General features: G+C 52.0%; 1 protein-coding gene across 19 annotated transcripts in view; it reads left to right on the top strand.

Annotated features, from left to right (window-relative positions):
* Nucleotides 1-19,901, top strand: part of CACNA1C (calcium voltage-gated channel subunit alpha1 C) — a 639,436-nt gene that overhangs the window by 570,644 nt on the left and 48,891 nt on the right. For 10 of the 19 annotated variants that reach the window (XM_025400905.1, XM_025400901.1, XM_025400903.1 and 7 more), the window contains one exon: nucleotides 11,452-11,535. In XM_025400905.1, the coding sequence (XP_025256690.1) occupies nucleotides 11,452-11,535 (84 nt within the window). Of the gene's footprint in view, nucleotides 1-10,767; nucleotides 10,852-11,451; nucleotides 11,536-19,901 lie in introns of all 19 variants that reach the window. The other 9 variants (XM_025400899.1, XM_025400904.1, XM_025400897.1 and 6 more) reach the window with 3 other exon arrangements.

Here is a 19,901-nt window from a genome sequence, read left to right as displayed (position 1 = left end):
GCTCTTTTCTTTCCTCCACAATCTTTCCTCTCTCCTCGCTCTGCCCACCACCCGCCACCTCACCTGTGTTCCGTCCCTACAGTGGTCAGGGCAGCCTGAGGCTCAGAAGTCTGGCTGGCTCAGTTTTCCATCTCCTGGTGGGCCTTCTGTGGGGCCTCAGGGCAGATCTTCAGGGCCCGTGGCTGTTCTCAGCCTCGTGGGGATAACCCTGACCACAGCCAGAAATGCCCTGCTCTTGGAGTCACTTTTGAGGAAGACGTGCATCTCTATGTAGTCTTTCAGTGTACAGGGAAAGGCTTGAAATCTTTTGCAGGAGCCCAGGGCTTGGTCATTCAGTGCTCTGTGTTCAGGCCTGCTCTTTGGGAAGGTATTCAAGAACAGTCTAAGATGCTGACTGAAGAAAAAAAACAGTGGCAGTCTAGTGGGACAAGAGTTTAGGATTTGGGATGAAAGGAAAGTGGCTGTGATTGGGTCACATTCAAACATCGAGACTGTTGGTTCCTGCCTGGCATTCTCCCTCCCATCCCTCCTCTCCTCTGCCTCCCCTGCCGTAGCCTCTCTGGGTCTCTGCAGAAACCTCGTTGTTCCTCACGGTTCTGCTTCGTCCTGAGTGCCCCCACGAGCCTCTCTGTGGTTCCCCATTGTCCGCAGAGGCAGCTGCTCTGGCCGGCCCCGTCCTCCAGCCCTCGTCTCCTGTTCAGGGCCACCCATGCTCTGGGTCACGCCTCACCTTTTCCTAAACACCCTATGCTGGACTTCCAGGCTGGGCTCCAGTGCTGCATCCTTCAAGCTGCCTCCCAAGATCAAGCAGTCTCCCCTGCCTCTGAGCTCCCAGAGCACCCTTTTCTCTTTTCTGGCATTTAATCGGAGCTCTTGATGGAAACGTCTCATCCCTCTAGCAAGACTTGTTAGTCTTTGAGCAGGACTGTCTCTTGGTGGCATCCACACTGACCGCCTTCCAGATGCTAGCACAGTAACACCGTGTGCCTGTCATCTCTGTCAGTGTCACTGAATGAAGGCCAACCAAAGACAAGCAGCTTCCTCTGGGGTGCCCCTCCTTGCAAAAGTGACTCCAGCCCCTGGCTCACAAGCTCCAGCATCCAGCGACGACAACCCCTTCAGTTCTCCACCCACCACAAGAGCTTGTCACTCTCTGGGGTGGTCCGCTGGAAAAGAAGGCAGAGCTAGAAGGCAAAGACGGTGGCTTTGGAGCAGGCATCGTGCCATGCTCAGCAGGACTCAGCAGCATGGCCGCCCAGGTCAGGGAAATTCTGGCTTAAGTGTGCTCAGACAGTTCAGCGCAGAGGGCCCTGAGACTACCCCAGGCCAAAGTTCTGAAATTCAACCCTCCCAGGCTTATTGGAGGATGGGGTCCTTGTTTGGGGGTTTGTTTTGTTTCACTGGTTGTTTGTAATGCCGATTAACACCCCCACAGACCTAGTGTTCTACAGAACACGGTTCCGGAAATCCGTAGGGGCATCCCCATGATTCGGGGAGGTAAAACTGACATTTAGTGGGTGGGACTGAGGATGCCGAAGGAGGGTTCGGCCCAGCGAAGGGGCATCCTTGGGCCCTGTGGCGTGTTTGGGAAATATTTATCCGAGGAGCCCCTTTCATGGGTGATGTTCAGTGACACTGATAGTGGGGGAGTCTTCGGTGGCTGGCTAGTGGCCGAGGCTCAGCGAGGATAACAGTGCCACTAGAAATATGACCATATCTTGGATTGTATGACTGCATTTCCTCACTAACCTGGAATATTCACATTGAAAAACTTGAAGAGCAAGCAAGAATTTTATTTCAAAAATCCTGTGGAAACCTAGATATTCTCTTGGGCTAGGTCTTCAGTCCTTTCTGGACCCAATGCTCTTCTTTTCGGAACAGTCTCCCCACCTACTGTATACTCCATGTCCCCACAGAGCTCCACAGCGCCCCGTGGTGGCCAGTGTCACCCCCTCGCTAGGAATCCACACGTAGCCTCAGGCTGGCTGACTCAGCCTCTTAGTGACTTTTAGATGAAACCTATTTATCCAATCTGTTGAGAAACTGCAGTGTCTGCCACCGTCCACAGAAACCCCAAGGTGGAGAAATGCGTTAAAAGGAGTAGAAAAGGGACCGGGAAAGAAGGGCAGCAGCTGGGGATGAAATGCAGCAACTCTCGCCCCAGCCTTCGCCATCGGCACAGAATTCAGAGGCCAAAGCTGTGTGGGCCCAGCTCCTGCATTCCCCTGATTATTATTTATTTGCAGAGTGCCCACGGGGCACCTGGTACCACGCAGCGCTCCTTAAACAGGCAGGCCCCAGCTTTGCCAGGAGGACCTTCCCCGCTGTGGCTCTGTACCCAGGGATTTGCATATTTTGCAACATTGTGACAGGCTTCTCTCCTGCCTGGTGCTGGAGAGCTTAAAAGTCACTACGAAGGATAAAAAATAATTATATGACTTGCATAAAGCCTTTGTGTGGGAAGGGTAGTATTAGCTACTACATTTAATTATTTAATGTAGAAAATTATTCACACTGTGTAAAAAAGCCCGGTGGGAAAGTACACTGTGGTTTCCGTCCCCGGCCCTGCCACAGGGAAAGAAACTGGAACACGCCGGGCTGGTAGGAAGAAGAGGGATTCCCAGACCTACCGGGTGTGTCGGCAGTAACCCAACCCACTGAAGCCCAAGGTGCTGCCAGTGCTTCTGGCCCTGCGCTGGGCCAGCCTGACTTAGAGGTAGGAAGGACCTTCTCTGGCACAGAGGCTGTGGGTGTGCAGGAATGTAGCCTCTCAGCAAGAACTCCAACAACGACAGTAATAGCAGCAACCGCAGCAACCAGTCAGCACTTTCTCGGTGCCAGACAGGGCAGGTATGAACTCATATCATTCTCACAAAGCCCTACGAGGGGGCCAGGCACAGTGGCTCACACCTGTAATCCCAGCACTTTGGGAGGCCGAGGCCAGAGAGCCATTTGAGCCCAGGAGTTCCAGACCACCCTGGGCAAGACCCTATCTCTACCAAAAAAAAAAAAAAAATTCTGTTTTTCAATTAGTCAGGTACAGTGGCACACACCCGTAGTCCCAGCTCCTTGGGAGGCTGAGACAAGAGGATCTCTTGTGCCCAGGAGGTGGAGGCTGCAATGAAATATTATTGCAACACTGCACTCCAGCCTGGATGACAGAGTTAAACCCTGTCTCTAAAAATAAAATAAAATAGTAAAAACCCTACAAGGGCAAGTACTCTGGTTATTCCCATGCTGCAGGTAGGGAAGCTGAGGCAGAGAGGTTAGATAACCTGCCTGCACAACCCGAGGCTCACTGTGGGAAGTAAAGGCAGTCTATCATTTTATTCACAGCTTGTTCAAGAGTGTGGATGCAGGTTGCTGGCCAGATCCCCTGGCAGAGGAGCACTGGCCCGCTAAGTTAGAGACGCCACAGGGCAGGGGTGACAGGATGGGCTGTGGGAGCTTTCCGAGAGTGCTGAGCAGGAAGGGACCTCTCTGATCGGGGTTTGGAAAGCTCTGTCCATGGCCTTGGTCCCCTGGATTGGACTGGAAGGAGTTCTAGGCAGGCAGGAGGTTTCGAGGGCTGCCACAGATCCAAGCCCTCCTGCAGCAAAGGGGAGATTGCTCCTCCTTATTCCAGCCACACCTGATGCTACTTGTGTCTTGCCTTCCTTTCCTCAGAGTGCATGGTTGGTGCTGTTCATTTGAGCTTAAAGTTGCCGGTGTGCATGGCCGTGTGTTTGCCCAGCCTTGCCCCTCTCCAAGGAGGCGTTGATTCAGCACCCTAGTCCTGAAGGCACCTTTGCAGAAAACGGTTCATTTATTCCAGCATGAGTAGTGCGAGGCAGCTATTGGGATCCCCCAATCTACCCAGGTGCAAACTGAGGCAGAAAAAGAGCCTCTTGAGGCCCCCAAAGGGAGCTTAACCAATAACCCCATATTTTCATCTGCTCCCGGCGGGGAAGATGGCAGGCTTCGGGAGGCTGATTCATGTTTGTATGCCCAAGCCTTGCTTAGTTACAGGCCTCTAGTAAGTGCTTATTATGTGTTGATGAGATAAATAAATGAATGAGTAAATAAATGGACGAAGGCCTTCAAAAATGTCCTGGGGAGGAAAAGCCTTAATTCCAAAGAAAAATGGGAGCAGAAAGTGTCCAGTTAAAAGTCTGCATTTTCAGGAGTGTGTGTTCCTCCTGCAAATAGGAAAGCAGCCCCCCTCGCCTCCACCTGGGGTCCTCTCATGAGGCAGGCACCCAGCCCTCTGCCCACTCCTGCCCTTAGTCCAAGTAGGTCTCAAGCTGGCCGTGCAGAGTGTGTCTTGGGGTGCTTCTGAATTAACACATCACAGGATGGGAGCTGACAGAGGAGGGCAGAAATCCCTACCTCCTCCCAGGCTGCTGGCAGCTCTGTGCTCCAGTTATGCCTTCTCCATTAGGCGCCACTAATTTCCATGATTACTGTTATGTCTAAATGGCATCCTGGTGTAATACAATTTATATTATCTCTGCTTGGTGTCAGTTACCATTGTTTTCCTGATATTCAATGGGATCAACTCTGCATAGACACATAGACACGTACTGAGACTTCACTGCCACTACCGCCAGCTGCCAGTGGGACCCAGCTCCTCTCCCTGGTTCATTCAGCTCTCATTTCTGGGACCCAGAAATGATCAGTGTTTCCAGGAACTGGGCACGGCTCCCTCCCTCACAGCCACCTCTGCCCAGCCCCCTGCCTGGCACACCTGCGCTCTCTCCAGTGCTTGCTCACTCAAGCAGGACCTCTGCTCTCCTGCAAGGACCCCCTTCCCTAGGTCTGGTGAAGCCATCTGTTGCTCCTCCCTCAGCCCCGCCCCACCTTGGCAGCCTCCAGCTGCTTGCTGACTGATGTTCCTAACCCTGTCTGCAGGGGCCCTTCAGAGGACCCTTTGTCCTTTTCCACTCTCCGTCTCAATCTCAGCAGCCCCACTTCTAATCCAGCCCGGAAGTCCTGCAGCCCCTCCAGCCAGCGCGCTCCGTGCCCCATGTGTCCTAGGAGGGGAAACCAGGTGTTCAGAGTCAGCTTCCCCACAGGGCCGGGGCACTCAGGAGCTGGCTGCCTCCCCTGTGTTTCTTCGGGCAGATAAGGAAGGCAGGCAGGAAGGAACAGAGAAGAGAAATGAGTTAACAGCAGTGACAGCACCTCTGCCCTCCAAATGCCGAAGACTGACAGCACCACCCCAGGCGAGGAGTGAAAGGTGTGCGCAATTCCTCATGGACGCCTTCTTGCCGCCAGCCTGATGGAAAGCTGGTGCTGCCTCTGAGGAGATGGCAGGGCGGCCTGTGCTCTGGGCAGAGAAGAAGCTAAGGATCCGGAATTCAAAGGCAAAGGCATGCACCCATCACCGCTTCAACAGCAGTCCCCTCGCAGCTCTCCTGTAGCAGAGACAGAAAACGGGGCCCCTGCCGCCGCCCCTCTCGATTAAAGAAGAGTGGCCTGGGCCGGGCGCGGTGGGAAGAGTGCTTCCTAAGAACCTAGCAGTTCATTGTCTACATGACCTCCAGTCTTACAAAATGCAGCCGTGACAGCCTGCACCCTGTCACCAATCTCAAACGGTATCAGCCAGATTTCATTCAGGAGAGTTTGAATACCAGTGACCTGGAGGATGGGCAGAAAAGGCCTGAGAGACAGACTAAAGGAAAACTCAAGATTCCAGAACCTTCAGCTTCCTCCTTCCTCTTTTCACACACCTAGGCTTTGTCTGCCTGGTGTTTAGTCCCACACCCAAAATAGAACCTGTGACCCCTACCTCACTAGGCAGAGCAATGCTGCTAAATAATGACAGTGGCTGGCCGGGCACGGTGGCTCACAGCTGTAATCCTAACACTTTGGAGGGCGGAGACAGGAGGATCACTTGAGGCCAGGAGTTCTAGACCAGCCTGGGCAACATAGCAAGACCTCATCTCCCCAAAAAGTTAAACAATTAGAGGGGCGTAATACTTGGGAGGCTGAAGAGTTTGAGACCACAGTGAGCTATGCTCATACCACTGCACTCCAGCTGGGGCAACAGAGAGAGACCCTGTCTTTAAAGTGAATACTTTTTTTTAAAAAGGTAGAAATTCAAAGATTTTGGTCATTAGAGGGCCAGGCATCCTCTCTCTGGAACATTCACACATCCAGAACAGCTATCCCCGAGGAGGCCAGAGAGAGTCAATATAAAGAATAGATATTAAAGGATTTTTTCAAAATACTTTCCCAGGTATTGGTCCTCACATTAACCCTATGCAAGACATAGGGCTGGTGCTAGTGTGGTTAATAATCAGATTATGATTACCTCCCTTCCAGAAAGCTCAATCTCCAGCCGACCAGTGATGATGAGATTCTTGAAATGGCCCTTGAAGCTGTAATGAGGTGGAAGCCTCTGGACTCTGGACTCCAGTTACTTCTTGTTGTTAAGCGATTGCAAACAGAGGGCTTGGGAAGTGTGCCTCTGGTTGGCAAGAGGCCCACGATTTCTTACATAGGCCCATGATTTCTTTCATCCCATCCCTTTTCCACTGGGAGTTGGGCGTGTCTTGTCCCCAGAAAGCAGAGAACCCCTGGAGGTAGGCATTTTCCAGCCGGGAAGTACCACTGGTCCACGGCCCCACAGTTAAGACACAGTATCTGGGACCAGAAGAAAGCAATGAAACGTCAGGACACACGGGCCTTGTGGGTGGGAGCAGGAGAAACGGCAAGTTCTGAGTGCTTTGGATGCACGGTCTCCTTTTACCCTCACCTCAGCTCTGTGCTTTATCCCATGTTCTAGGTGTGGAAACAGTGGCATAGGGAAGTTAAGGTATTTGTTCAAGGCCACCCAGCTAGTCAGTGGCAGAGGTAGTGTCTGAACCCAGATCTGCCTCCAGAGATCCTGCTTTTAACCAGTATGCAGCCTCTTTCAACTTGGCATATCTCCAACAATGGAGCCAAATCAGGGCGTGGATAACCAAAATGGAAGAAAATCCACAGTTCCTGTGCGTGGGAAATGCATCCCCTGATGCTTTTGCAGCAGTTGTTCCTCCCCAGCAATGATTTTTCTGATGTCAGTATCAATTTGGTGTCCATTTTCTCAGCTCACGCCTATCAGTGAGTGGAGGTGCTGCGGCACTCAGGCCTGAGGACTGGGAGCCTGGGGTGCACACAGGATCTGCCCTGGGAGGGCCAGAGGAGAGGCCCATCTTAGGAACACATCTCCAGAGTGGGAGTTGGAAGGGGGAAATCCACTCAACCTGTGGGACTGGGGGATGGCGAGGGCAAGGCTTCCAGCTGCAAAAGCGCTTTCCCTTCCGGGCAGCCCGCCCTGCGTGGCTCTGAGGAGCTGGACAGTAGGAGGTTTGGTTTGCCACTTCAAAGAGAGCCAGGGAAACCCTTTCTCCAACCCCTTACTTCTCAACCATTTGGGACACAGTCGCCAGAGAAATAAGGGGTAGCAGGTGTAACCAGGCTCTGGGTCAGACTGAGTTTGTAAGACGTGTATGAGTTTTTTCCCACCCTCCCTTCCCCATGACAGCCTTAAAACCCCTATTACTAATGGTTTCCAGCAACCGAGGGGGTGGACAAAAACAGAAGAGAGAGGAGACAGCCTCAGGCCCTTACACTCCAGAGAGCGTTGGGAAAAGTAGTCCTCCTAGGACCCAACCACCTGGGGACTTGGGGACCAGCAGGGAGGACCTGGGCCTTGTTTCTGGGCAGGGTGTGGTCCAGGTGGGAGGAAGGGGCTGTTGAAATAGTGGGAGGAGGGGACAACGGGACAATGGGGATGGAGGCCTGAAAGCTGGACCTGAAACTGTCGTCATGGTCCAGCTGGAGGACTGAGGGGCTCTGGGCACCAAGGGCAGGACGGTGGGAGGATGGGTCAGGGTGAAGAGCTGCCTCTTAAAGGGACCCTGTTTGCCCCCAGACATGTGCCCTCACCCGCTGCATTCCAGCTCTGCGGAAATCCCCCAGGGCTGGGTGCACAGGAGCTCTCGGCGACAAGGAACCTGGCTGGTTTCTGCAGCCCCCCAGGTAGTGTGCCACCAAACAGAGATGTCAGTGTAAAGCCTGCAGTAGCACAGCCTGCTGAGGGCAAGTGTGAGGCACGAGGCATTAACTCCAACAGAGCCCAGCCAATGCCAGTCCAGTGGAGCCATGGGTGGAGGGGGGCTGTGGTCAAGAAGGAGGGGGCTGTGCCTTCTGTCTGCACATGGACGAAGAAATCCGGGAGAAACGGTGACCAGGGGTGCACAGCCAGGTGGTTGACAGGGTTCCTTTAGGTCTCAGCCCTTCACCCTTGTGCGCCCGCTGATTAACTGTGTGTGTTTCTCTGGTTTTCAACACCAAACCTTTGCTCTGTTCTGTCCATTTCTTCCTTTTCTCCATCTCAGAGGTGTTGCAGACCAAGGCCAACTCACCCATTTTGTTTCAGGTCTCTCTGGTGGACGAAGATTCCAACCCACCCTCCTTTCTTGAGCACTGACACTCACGCCATCCTCTCTCTCTCCTCCTGCTTCCATACCCAGATAATGTTTTCTTGCACGTTTTCTAGGCTGATGCAGAGAATTCCTGGATTCTGCTCTTGTTCTTGTTTCTCTCGCTTCTCTTCCTTGACTTCCCTGCCCTTCCCTTCTGAAACAGCTCAACCCACAAAGACGGTATTCGTATCGAGAGGGCCGCCCAGTGTTTTCCGAAATCTAATTTTAAGACGTATGCATAGCTGTAGTTCATCTGGGGTCTTCACTCTTTATTTCCCTCTCCCCAAAATCACTATTCTCCTTTTGCCCTGTGAACGATATCCGAGAACCCGAGAGCAAATTGGTTATTTCCTGCTCATAGCACATGACTTAAATGGGAGAAAGAGGTGTCTCTGCCTCATAGGCTCCACTATATTCAGAAAAATACCCTGGGAAGCCAACAAGGAAGCCTGATTTGAAGCTGACCCTCACCTCACCCACGCCCTGGTTAGCTAATCTCCGCATCCCCCATCCTGGCTGTCCGGAGTCTCTGTGGTGGTGTTTCTGTTTTCTTTTGGCAGAAATGCCTGGGAACCGAAAGGCCCCTTTCCCTGTGACCTGACCTCCCACGCTAAGAATAACAGCCCCAGGACAGCATGTCTTTCGGTCCCTCTGGAAAGAAGGCATGGCTGGGAAGTGGGAAGTTAAGAGAGCTGAATAGAGCTGGGAGGAAAGGGAAGAACACAGATTCTTGGCTTTGTGAGTAAAAAATAAAGAGGAAAAGTTGGCAGCCTTCAAGTGAGCTGGGGAGAGATCTGGGAACCTCTCGGAGGATGCTTCATGCTTTCATACCCCGTCCGACCTCTAGAATTCCACCTCCTGGAAGCCCAGAGGGCAGGAAAATGCTGGTCCCAGTGAAAAACTGTGGCCAGCCCTGTCTTGTCCCCTTTGCAGACCATATCTAAACTAAAGGCGTAAATGTTTTTACTTAAAGAAAACAAATGTCTGTAGTACTTGGTCCTTCCTCCTCTACCCATGGGGAACATGACTGCCTGTAGCTGGGGGTGTATGTCCCCCATTCAGTCACAGAACATTGCTCTGCAGGCTCCTACACCTCTCACACCCAAGAAATCCATCTGCTAAAGAGTCCACTCATCCAGGACACCAGGGGTCCTATAGGGCCTCTGGGACAGCCCATTCCTTGGTTGACCAGTTGTCCAAGTACATGAAAAAAGTCTTTTAAGAACTTTCATCCCTTCTCTTCTCCAAATATGGTGAAAAATAAAATCCACAGCTACAGAATCAAGTAGTAAAGTCAGGACACGGGCCTTCCCCTTCTGTGCCAGAATCTCTCCTTTAGGGCACCACTGCCTTCATCCCCTTCTAGGCAGCCAGCCTCCCCCAACCCACCAGCCTGTCCCCAGCAAACCCATCCTCAGGAAAGGCTTTGATCACCGCATGCCCTCTGAGTGGCATTCGCATTCAGCAGGACCCTACCTCAAAATGACCATGAAAGAACCTGGGGAGGTGCTTAGAAAGCCTCCGAAAGCCCTGTCAAGAGCCACATAACCCACTTCCAGAGTAGGAGCCCAGCCTTGCCTCTGTCTCCTTTCCCTTAGGAAAGTCTTTGCCAGGGTTGGAACTGTCCCTAGAAATACTGGGCACCCAGTGCAGGAACTAGGGTTACCCTGATTTGATTTGCAAAACTTGCACTTATTATGGATCTTATTTTAACAATTTGGTCCTTCTTTTATTTTTGAGCTTTATATGAGTCACTTCTCAGCCCAGATAACCTGCCACCCTGCGGCCCACACTGATGGCTGTGGTTTTCAAAGCCTTTTTCATCCCCAGCTTCACCCATAGGACTGAGCCCATTACCCTCTGAGGGGTCACACACCTGTGTTCCCTCCGTCCGGATGGGCCCTTCTGCTAGAAGAGGACTGGGGGTGAAGGAGATGCTCAGTGTGGACTGAAAAGAGAGCATAGTAGCCACATCCTGTCCCCTGGTGACTTGCACTGCACCACCCCCACACCCACTCCTGCCTCTGGTGGGAAGTGGACAGGGCCTCTGTGGAGAAGGGGTAGGGTGGGTGGATCTGTAGGATGGGGCCGTGTGACGGAGGGAATGTGGGCAGTAGGGTTAGTGTCACCTCCCTGCTGCTCCTTCCCTGCTGGTGCTCCTGGGCTCCTGGGCTCCTGGCCATGGTGAGGGCGTCCGGAACTCCAGAGGCAACACGGAGGTGCCTGGACGATGATTCTGATGGTGGTGTTGCTCTGTTCTTGTCTGTCTAATATTCCTTTTTAATCCCCATCCTGCCTGCCCTCCCTTATGTAGGGTTACTTTAGTGATCCCTGGAATGTTTTTGACTTCCTCATCGTAATTGGCAGCATAATTGACGTCATTCTCAGTGAGACTAATGTGAGTATTACTCTGCCCTCCCCAGGAAACCTCCTCATTCCTCCTTCTCTGCCTCCTCTGTTTCTCTCTCTCTCACTCTCTGTTTACCTTCTTTTATTTTTTTTTTAATTTCCTGTTTTTACCCGCCTCCAGTCATGCCTTTTATTGAACCTGCCGTCGTCCTGTGGGGAAAAAAAGTGGGAGCTTCTCTCCTCCTTTTTTTCCATTTACCTCAGCTCTGCCCGGCGGTGCCGGGCTGGGGCGTGGAGCTGAGCAGAGGGAGTGGCGGTGCAGGGGACACACCGCCCGGCTCCCCGGGGCGGCCACAGCCCCACGCCACCTTTGAACTAACCCAGCTTTTGTCAGGCCTCTGCACCCTGCGAAAACCAGGTTATCCAGGTTTGAGCCGCCAGAACTGTAGAGTGGTAAGAGAGTGTTTAATATGCCCACGTAACCTCTTTCTTTTCTCATTTTTTTTCTCTTCTCTCCCTTTTTCCATGCCTTTTTTTTTTTTTTTTTTCATTTTTCCTCTTCCCTTTTGTTTTGTTTTTCTCCTTTGTTGTTGGTTTTTTTTTTCTTCTCTCTCTCTCTCTCTCTTCTCGGCTTCTCTGCCCCATGCAGCACTATTTCTGTGATGCATGGAATACATTTGACGCCTTGATTGTTGTGGGTAGCATTGTTGATATAGCAATCACCGAGGTAAACGTAAGTACATGGCGTCTGTACCTAACTGTCCGTGCCTGCTCTAACACTCATTTGTCTTTCCCCGGTTTTTTCCTTCATTTTATTTCCTCTCCCCACCTTCTTATTTTTATTTCTTTTTTTTTTTTTTTCTAATTTGTTTGTTTCAATTGGTTTGAAGGTTTTTTTTCCTTGTTGCTTTATTTTGAAAAAAAATTTATTTTAACTTTGGAACGCATTAGGCCTTTCCCTTTTCTGTTAAGTTCTGATTGCTGCATCTTCTCTCTCTCCCGTACAATCAGCCTGGCATGAGTCACACTGTATTGGAGGAAGCAGCTCTGGGAGCCGTGTAGTGAGAACATGAGGGGATGTTTGCCACTGTGGGCAGCTGCTGGGGCAGGGACCCAAACCTCTTCTGACCTCCACCTTCTCCTCCAGCCACTGCCTTCCCTACTCTCTCCTTTCCCTCCCCACAGCATCTTAGAAGAGAGCTCTCTCAAAGTAGAATACCCTGCGTTAAGGCTAAGAGTCAGCCTACATAGTCAGCCATAGCCCCCCCTCGCCCAAGGACCACCCATCATCTTGGGTTGAATGGGCTGTGTTTCCATTTAACATCAGCAGCCCACGCAGGCATCCAGGTCCCTGCAGGCTGGTTTGGAAGAGGAATGAGGAGAACCAGTCATGTCTGGACTCTTCTCTAGAAGTAGTAGGTGACCTACTGAGAGCTGCTCTGGGTGGACCTTTCCTCCTAGTTGCTGTGGAACCAGGCCCCATGTGAGCGCCTCCCTCCCACATGCACCTGCCACTCCTGCCCTCGACCCCTGACCTCTCACACCCTTGCCTCTGGCTCCCTAGCCTCAGACAGATCCCCAGCCTCTGTAAGGCCTCCTGCCACCTCCTTCTCCCAAGAGGTGCCTCCTCCTATACAGTTCCTATCAGTTCCTGCACATGTCTTTTCTGTTACCTGGCATGTTTAAATCTCTCTTTATCTATAGGCAAGCCTTCTTGCGGTCAGTCTTTAACATGTGTTGTTTAATTTTTTTGTCATTATTTTTCCTTAATTAAGAGACTTGGTAATGTTTGCATAGACTTTTGATGCACTGAACCATTGAATAACAGCACAGAGTAGACGCTTTAGAGTTTTGATCTAAGATGTTTGGAACTACCCAGCCCACCACCCCCAGCTCCTCCATGCACCCTTACTCCCCTCTCCACTCCATCTTTTGTTCCCAGTCAGTTACACTGCCATGTTATTTTGCCTGCCAGATTCTTCCAGATTAGAAGCCCCCGTCTGCTCCTCTTCCAGCAGATGGACTTTGGAAAGCAGTTATTACACTTGTCCTATGTCCCCCGCCATAGCCTGGTGCCCCAACCCTGCTCACGCTATAGCTCCAGAGACCATGGACCATCTGTCTCCCTGTGTCTCTGAGAACTGTCTTTGTCCCGTGTGTGTATGTGTGTATATGTGAGTGCATGTCTGAGTGTGTGTGAGCGTGTATGTGTGTGCATGTGTATGTATGTGTGTGTGTGCACGCACGCATGTGTGTATGTGTGTGAGTGTATGTGTGTATGTGCACTCTCTCTTAACTTCTCCGAGTAAATCGTCAGATCATTTTTTAAATCAATCTTCCTCCTCATGCTCTGAGACTCCCCTCCCCTGTCTGAATGGACCTCAGTTTTGCAGCTGGATGAGCTCCAAGTTGCTGTTCCCACTCATGCACATAAAGGCCAGAGCTTCTGTGCCCAGAGCTTGTGCCATGCAGTGCTCAGCCCTGGCAGACACTGCAGGGAGAGAAACAGGAAAGACAGGACAGCAGTGGGCTCTGCCCTCAGGGGGTTTCCTTTCCAGGCAGCAGTGCAGAGCCACACAAAAATCTATGTAGAGGAGCCGAGAGCCCCACAGCAGGAAAACGCAGAAGGGTGGCTGCAAGCTGCCCCCTTGTGCAGAGGCCCCACTGCAGCTGCTCCAGGGGTCCTGTGGGTTCTTCCTACAGTCGGTAAGGCCCCTGTCACTCAGTCTGCCATTTTCTCCCCAACTATTCACGTCTTTAAAGAAAAAGAAAAACAACAAAAAAGCATTTTCTATAAAATTTATACAGAAAAGGGGGCTCTGTTGGGGGTAGGGAGGGGACCTGGACCCATGTAGCAGCTCCTGACATCGGAATAGTGGTTTTCTATGTACAAATCACTTTGCATTTATCTGACTTAACGCTAAGCTACCCTTTGACAGGTAGGAACTCTCATCCCCAATTTGCTGATGCTAAAGGTGATGATGGAGAGATTAAGTACCTTTCCAGTGCCTCAGAGTCAGCCTAGCCCTCCTGGGGCCAGCTCACTTCCTGCTAGGCCAGAATTCCTGGTTTCTGTACTCCACAATGCCTTTTGGTAAACAGAAACCTCACCTGTCCCTCCCGGTGTACTGCCACCGGCCACAGTTTACTCAGAACTTACGTTCTGTAATTGATATCTTAAATAACCACAGCGTTTTTTTCCACTTTGTAAATAAGCGATAATCAGCCCCGCTGAGAGTTCCACTGCCCTGTGTCCTCCCACACTGAGATGCTCCAGCCCGAGGCACTCGTGGCTTTGAAGTCCCACTGAAGGATTGTCGGGGGACAGGGTGGCAACCGTGCATGTGACTGACAGCAAGAGGAGGTGTCCTGAGACCCGACACCTATTTCAGAGCCACTTTCTCCCTCTCCCACACAACTGATGGCTTCTGAACCAAAAGAACAAACATAACATCCCCCAAGGCAGGAAGGCGGTTTGGGAGAGGAGAAAGCTGGACTTGAAGTCAGAACACTGGCAGATTGTTGAGTCTTGCTGCTGCTTCCTGTCAAAGCGTTACCAACATGCCCAAAGACTCTGTTTTTTCATCTGTCAGAGGAATGTGGTATTTACAGCAGTGTGTTTTGAAGCTCAAATAAGAGCATCTATTTAAAAACTCTATATAAACTGGTAACGCACTGTGGAATGGGAGAAACCGTGGCACCCAAGCAAATGACATTCTTTCCAAATTTACTGCTGGTGTCACTCAGAGGGCCTAGTCTCCAACCAAGACCTTTTGGTTAGTCTAATTATAACCTACAACCCACAGTCGAGAGCCGTGTTTCCCAGATATGCTTAGACCCACAGAGCTGGCCAACAGGTACAACTGGATCAAAACCAGCACACACACACATACCACGGTCCATTACTTTGAGGCCTGGAGGGGCCTGCTCTGAAAGCACAGTCCGGCTTGACCCTGCGCTCACATAGCAGCCAGTGTGAGGGATGGCAGCTTAACTGAGCAACACCGCCTGTCCTCAGAGGTCACTCCCTCCCACTAGATGGTTCTGCCTCTAGGACATTAGCCCTTATGGACAGCCCCAGCATTCTCTTCCCAAGCCCATGGGATCCTTCAGAAAATCCTGCATCCCTGGACCCTGCTCTGGGCCTTCCCAGATATTTTGAGTCATACTCTCATCACAAGACATATGTTCCCAGGGTGGTCTATTTGGAAAGAGTCTACATTGTCAGCCTCAGTGTAATCCATGAGGGCATTTTACCTGTCACCTGCCGTCTTTAACTCCTAAACCCCAGATGCCTTCTCCACCCTAACTTTCCTCCAAATCGTCCCCACATTTGCACTCCCCTCACCTTTTCTCTTTCCCGGGCTATGGGGCCCTTCCTCTCAGGAACCATCATCCATTCATTCCACAGCATTCAGAGTCTCACTTCCTATATGTCAGGCACCGTTTGAGGCACCTGGGATCCATCAGTTGGCAAACCAAAAGCCCCTGCCTTCACAGATTTGCACTGTAGACGGGAATAGTCAGACAAGTCACAATGCAACAAGGACAGAAAATAAGGAACTCGTACGGTGTGTTAGAAGATGATAGACGTTTCAGGAAAAAAAGTAGTGCCTGATAAGGGGGCTCCAAGGTGCTGGGGAGCAGTGATGGCAGGCGCTGGTTTAAATAAGATGGGCTTCCTTAAGGAGGTGACGACTGAACAAAGTGAAAACATGAAGGAATTGGGATTCTCCATGCGGAGATCTGGGAGAAGTGGTAGCACGGCAGGAGGAGCCAAGTTGGCTGGTGCAGACTGAGCTGGGAAAGGAGAGGCGAGGGTAGCAGAGGGGTAACTAACAGCGTCCTCATTTGGGCTTTTACTCTGAGCAAGAAGGGGATATACTGGTGGCTTTGAGCAGAGGTGTCACGTGACCTGACTCTGGTTTTTAAAGAGACCAGTCTGGCTGTCTGTAGGAGTCAAGGGTGGAATCTGGAAAATCATTTGGAAGGCAAATGCGGTCATCCAGGTGGAAGATGTCCATTGCATGGAGCAAAGTTGTGGCAGTAGAAGCGGTGGAAAATGGTCAGCCCATCACTCTGTTTTGCAAACAAAATTAACAGTGTTTCCTGACAGACTGCATGGGGGCAGGAGGAGAATTGCCCAGGAGGACTGGGAGATTTGGCCTAAGTCAGAGAAGGATGGAGCAGTTAGGCAAGGAGGCGGCTGGAGGCGGGGCCTGTGTGAGTGAGGAAAAGCCAGAGCACGGTTTTGACATATCTGTTAGCCCTTGGAGGGGAGATGTCAGGTGGACAGGTGGACACACTGGTCAGAGGCCTGGGGATGGAGTCATTCACAACAAGATGGTACCCAAAGCCCTGGCACTAGAGAAGAAGAAGCGACAAGAGGCAGAAGAGTGGAGAGGCCTGGGCCAGGGCCTCTGGTGCGAGGAGATCGGGACCCACCAACTTCTGTTCATCTGGGAGATGCCTCTGAACAACTGCCAGATGTCACAAGAGGACTGTCTTCAGGCCCCCTCGTGCGGTCATGCTGAATTCTGCCTCAGTATCTGAGCCATGGGCTCCTGCCGTTCTCCCAGTGCATCACCTGGGTCTAAATCCGAGCTTTTCTTCCTCTGTAGCCGGGGAGATAAGAGTGCAACGTCCTGCTGCTCTCAGGAAGCCTCTTGGTCGTCCTCAGTGCTTGGGTCTGAAATCATATTTTCCTGCAGTTGTTCATGAAAGTTACTATAGCATCAAAAGCTGCTCCCTAAACATCCCAGACTGGAATTAATTTGACTGCTTGGGCCAACAGCATTTCCCGACACCCTTCTTTTTCATTCTGTATTTTAAAATATACTGAACAATAGAACGTGCTGGGCAGCCTGAATTCCTGCATTATGGACATGGAGAAACATTCCCAAGTTGTGAATGAAGAAGCTTTGGTTATGCTTCCAGCTCTGGTGACGTAGAGCAATGAACTCCGTTCTCTGGGCCTCCATTTCCTTGAATGCATAAGTGAGGAGTGAGAGGTTTGGGATGGTCTCTTGCAACTCCAGCATGCAGTGATTCTGACTTGGGCATTTTCTGACAGCTGGAGGTGGACGCTTCATTGCCCCCATTGCCTTGCTGGGTTCTGAGGTGGTGTTTCCTGTCATCAGGCACCCATGGCTTCACGGGGATGATTCCTCCAGGGATGGAGTCGTCTGCATAGAGATAATCCGCAAAGCCACAGTGCTGAAGGAGAGCAAGGGAGGAGAGGCTCCCTTGGCTTTGGTGGAGCTCACGTGGAGATTCTGCAGAGAAAAGGAGCAGGAGAAAGACCTTCAGGGAGCAGAGCAGGCACAGTGAGGAGAAAGAACACTGGCCCTGGAGCTTCTGGGCACAGCCCACAGGAGGAATTGGTGAAGGCTTTGCACGATGCACAGACGTGTCCAGAGCAGGGAAATAAAGCTAAGGGAAGGTGGCAGTGGCTGTGAACATGAGGAGAAGAGGACCAACATGAGTACGACCTGATGAGCACGGATCAGGCATTGTGCCGAGGACACCATACACATGATCGGATGAAAACCGAGCGCTTGTTCTCCACATGAGGAAATCAAGGCTCAGACAGGACAAACCTCTGCCCAAGGCCACATGGTGAATGGGAGGCAAATCTTGGATTCAAACTCATTTCTGTCCAAGAATTGGCTCTTGTATTTCCACAGTGCCCGCTGGCTAAATCCCTGGGCCAGGCTGGCCTGGGCATGGCATCACTGAAGGGCAGGGCCCAGTGGTTCCTGCACTCCTCATTCAGTGCCTCCTGGCCACAGGACTTGGGGTGGAGCTGTCTGACTTGACTTCTTTGTGTCGGTTGATGCTGCGGATGCTGGATCCACAAAGCCTGGGATCCCCCTGGGATGCTCAGAAAGAATGCAGGCTACACCAGGATAGGTGTCTCTGGTTACAGGGACCAGAAGGCAAAGGCCAGGAGGCGTGGAGCAGCACCACTCCCTTTACCCAGTTGGCATCTGCATCTGCAGCTGAAGAAAGAGACGGGGAGCCAGAGGGAGCAAGTGGCGACAAGGCAGGGCAGGGAGTGTCCAGGGATCAGCATGTCGGGGTGCTGGTCCCAAGTCTTCCCCACCTTCAGGCCCTGAAAGCCTTTCTACTTTAGCATCTTTCCACCATAGGCCCACAGGCACGACTTCCAGTAACTGTCACTCACTGCTCCCCACAACAGTCAAGCAAGCCGGGCTCCTCTCTGAGTCTGGGTCCTGGAAGGATGGAGGAAAAGCAGTCAGTCCTGAGTCAGAGACAGAGCTGCTTGCTACACGTCCGCCCCCTCAGGGGTGAGTCAGCTCAGCCTGCACGACTCCAGCCCTCTCTCTCGGCCTGCAACCCACAGTGCTTGCGTTGGACAGCGGGCCTGGCTCTCTCCGTCTGCCTTTGTGGCTGTAACCACGCCCACTGCCCCATGCCATGGCAGAGAAGGGGCCAGAATAGGCAAAAGAAAGGCAAGGCTGGACGGGCGTGGTGGCTCACGCCTGTAATCCTGGCACTTTGGGAGGCCGAGGCGGGCGGTCAGGAGATCGAGACCATCCTGGCAAACACGGTGAAACCCCGTCTCTACTAAAAATACAAAAAATTAGCCGGGCGTGGTGGCGGGCTCCTGTGGTCCCAGCTACTCAGGAGGCTGAGGCAGGAGAATGCCGTGAACCCGGGAGGCGGAGCTTGCAGTGAGTGGAGATCGCGCCACTGCACTCCAGCCTGGGGGACAGAGCGAGACTCCGTCTCAAAAAAAAAAAAGAAAGGCAAGGCTGAGTGCCCTCCCGCCGCCCATAGTTGTGATGAGGGAGGAGGGTAGAGAGATGTGGTCAGAAAGCAGATCTGTCCAAGGACATTACGGTGTACACACCTTAGAGCCCACCTAGCCCAAACCCTTATCTGTTTATTCTTCAAAGGTACCTTGAGCATCTGCTCTGTGATATTGCTTGAGGATATACTAATTTTCTAGGCGAGGACACAAAAGGCCAGAGGCAGGAAATAGGTTACTCTCACAGGTTTTCCACAGCAAGCTGACCGGAACTCCAAGTCAATAGGGAGCTCAAGAGGGTGCTGTTGCCAGCCATTGTCTAGGTGACATTGGTGGGTGTGGCCTGAGCTGGCTCTAGGACAGATAGATTCAGTCAAGCTCCGTGGTCGCAGGACAGCTGGGTGGGGCAGAGCTTATCCTTGACACCTCCCTCCAGCCCCACTTCTCATTGCTGCAGCCTCCTGTTGCCCTCGGAGGCCCTTCCAGCTTCTTCCCACTTTCAGCAACACCCCCCACCCCCAACAAACCTAATGCTACCAAGGTGCCTTGTTTCAAAATGAAGTGATTCCAGCACAGTAATTCGTGCTGGGTGGTAGCAGCTCAGTGAGCGGCCCTTCTAATAAATCTCTGTACCCTGAAGAGAAGGCCATGCTCAGCCTGCAGGTGGAATGTTGACTGTATCTCAGGTGAGCCTTCAGCAGTGTGACCCCTGAGTGGGGAGGATACTTTCGTGAGGTCCCTCTCCATCCTCCCTTTTCCTAGTCGCTCTTTGTAGAGCAACTAGGTTGTTTTCTACTCTGCTTAAGAGTACAGCTGGCCCTGGAGAGAGTTAGCAGAGCCACCCTCATTTTCCTAGAAGTGGGATGAAGCATCTGACCATCAGCAGTCCCCTGGGAGAGGCCAAAGGCCCCAGATCTCAAGGTCGAGGGCGAGGCTTGCTGTGTGAACTGGTGTGATGTTGAGGTTGAGGGGGTGGGGACAGAGAGACGGGCCTGAGAAGTGGCCCGGTGCAGCGAGTCTTCTCAAAAGCTTTGCCTTGAGAAGTACCCTGCAGGTTTGACCCAAAAGGTCATGGGAACCTGTTTTTTTATAGGCATCCAATCTGGGTTCTTAATTCAGCTGTGTGAGATTGCCGAGGTCCTGATGCGGCTCTGACCTGTCCAGGCTCCCCTTGCCCTCTGCCTTCTGCCCCATACCGTGTCACTTTTTATTTTCCTCAGATGCTCTTTCCTTTCCTGTTCTCATCTTATCAACCCACATGTGACCCTCTATTCCCCTCCATGTTAGGGCGGAAGTTGCCTAGCACACCCCTTGCTGTGGCCAGA

Source organism: Theropithecus gelada, chromosome 11 (genome assembly GCF_003255815.1).
Source record: "Theropithecus gelada isolate Dixy chromosome 11, Tgel_1.0, whole genome shotgun sequence".
Taxonomy (NCBI): Eukaryota; Metazoa; Chordata; class Mammalia; order Primates; family Cercopithecidae; genus Theropithecus; species Theropithecus gelada.
This window is presented reverse-complemented; position numbering and strand designations above follow the sequence as displayed.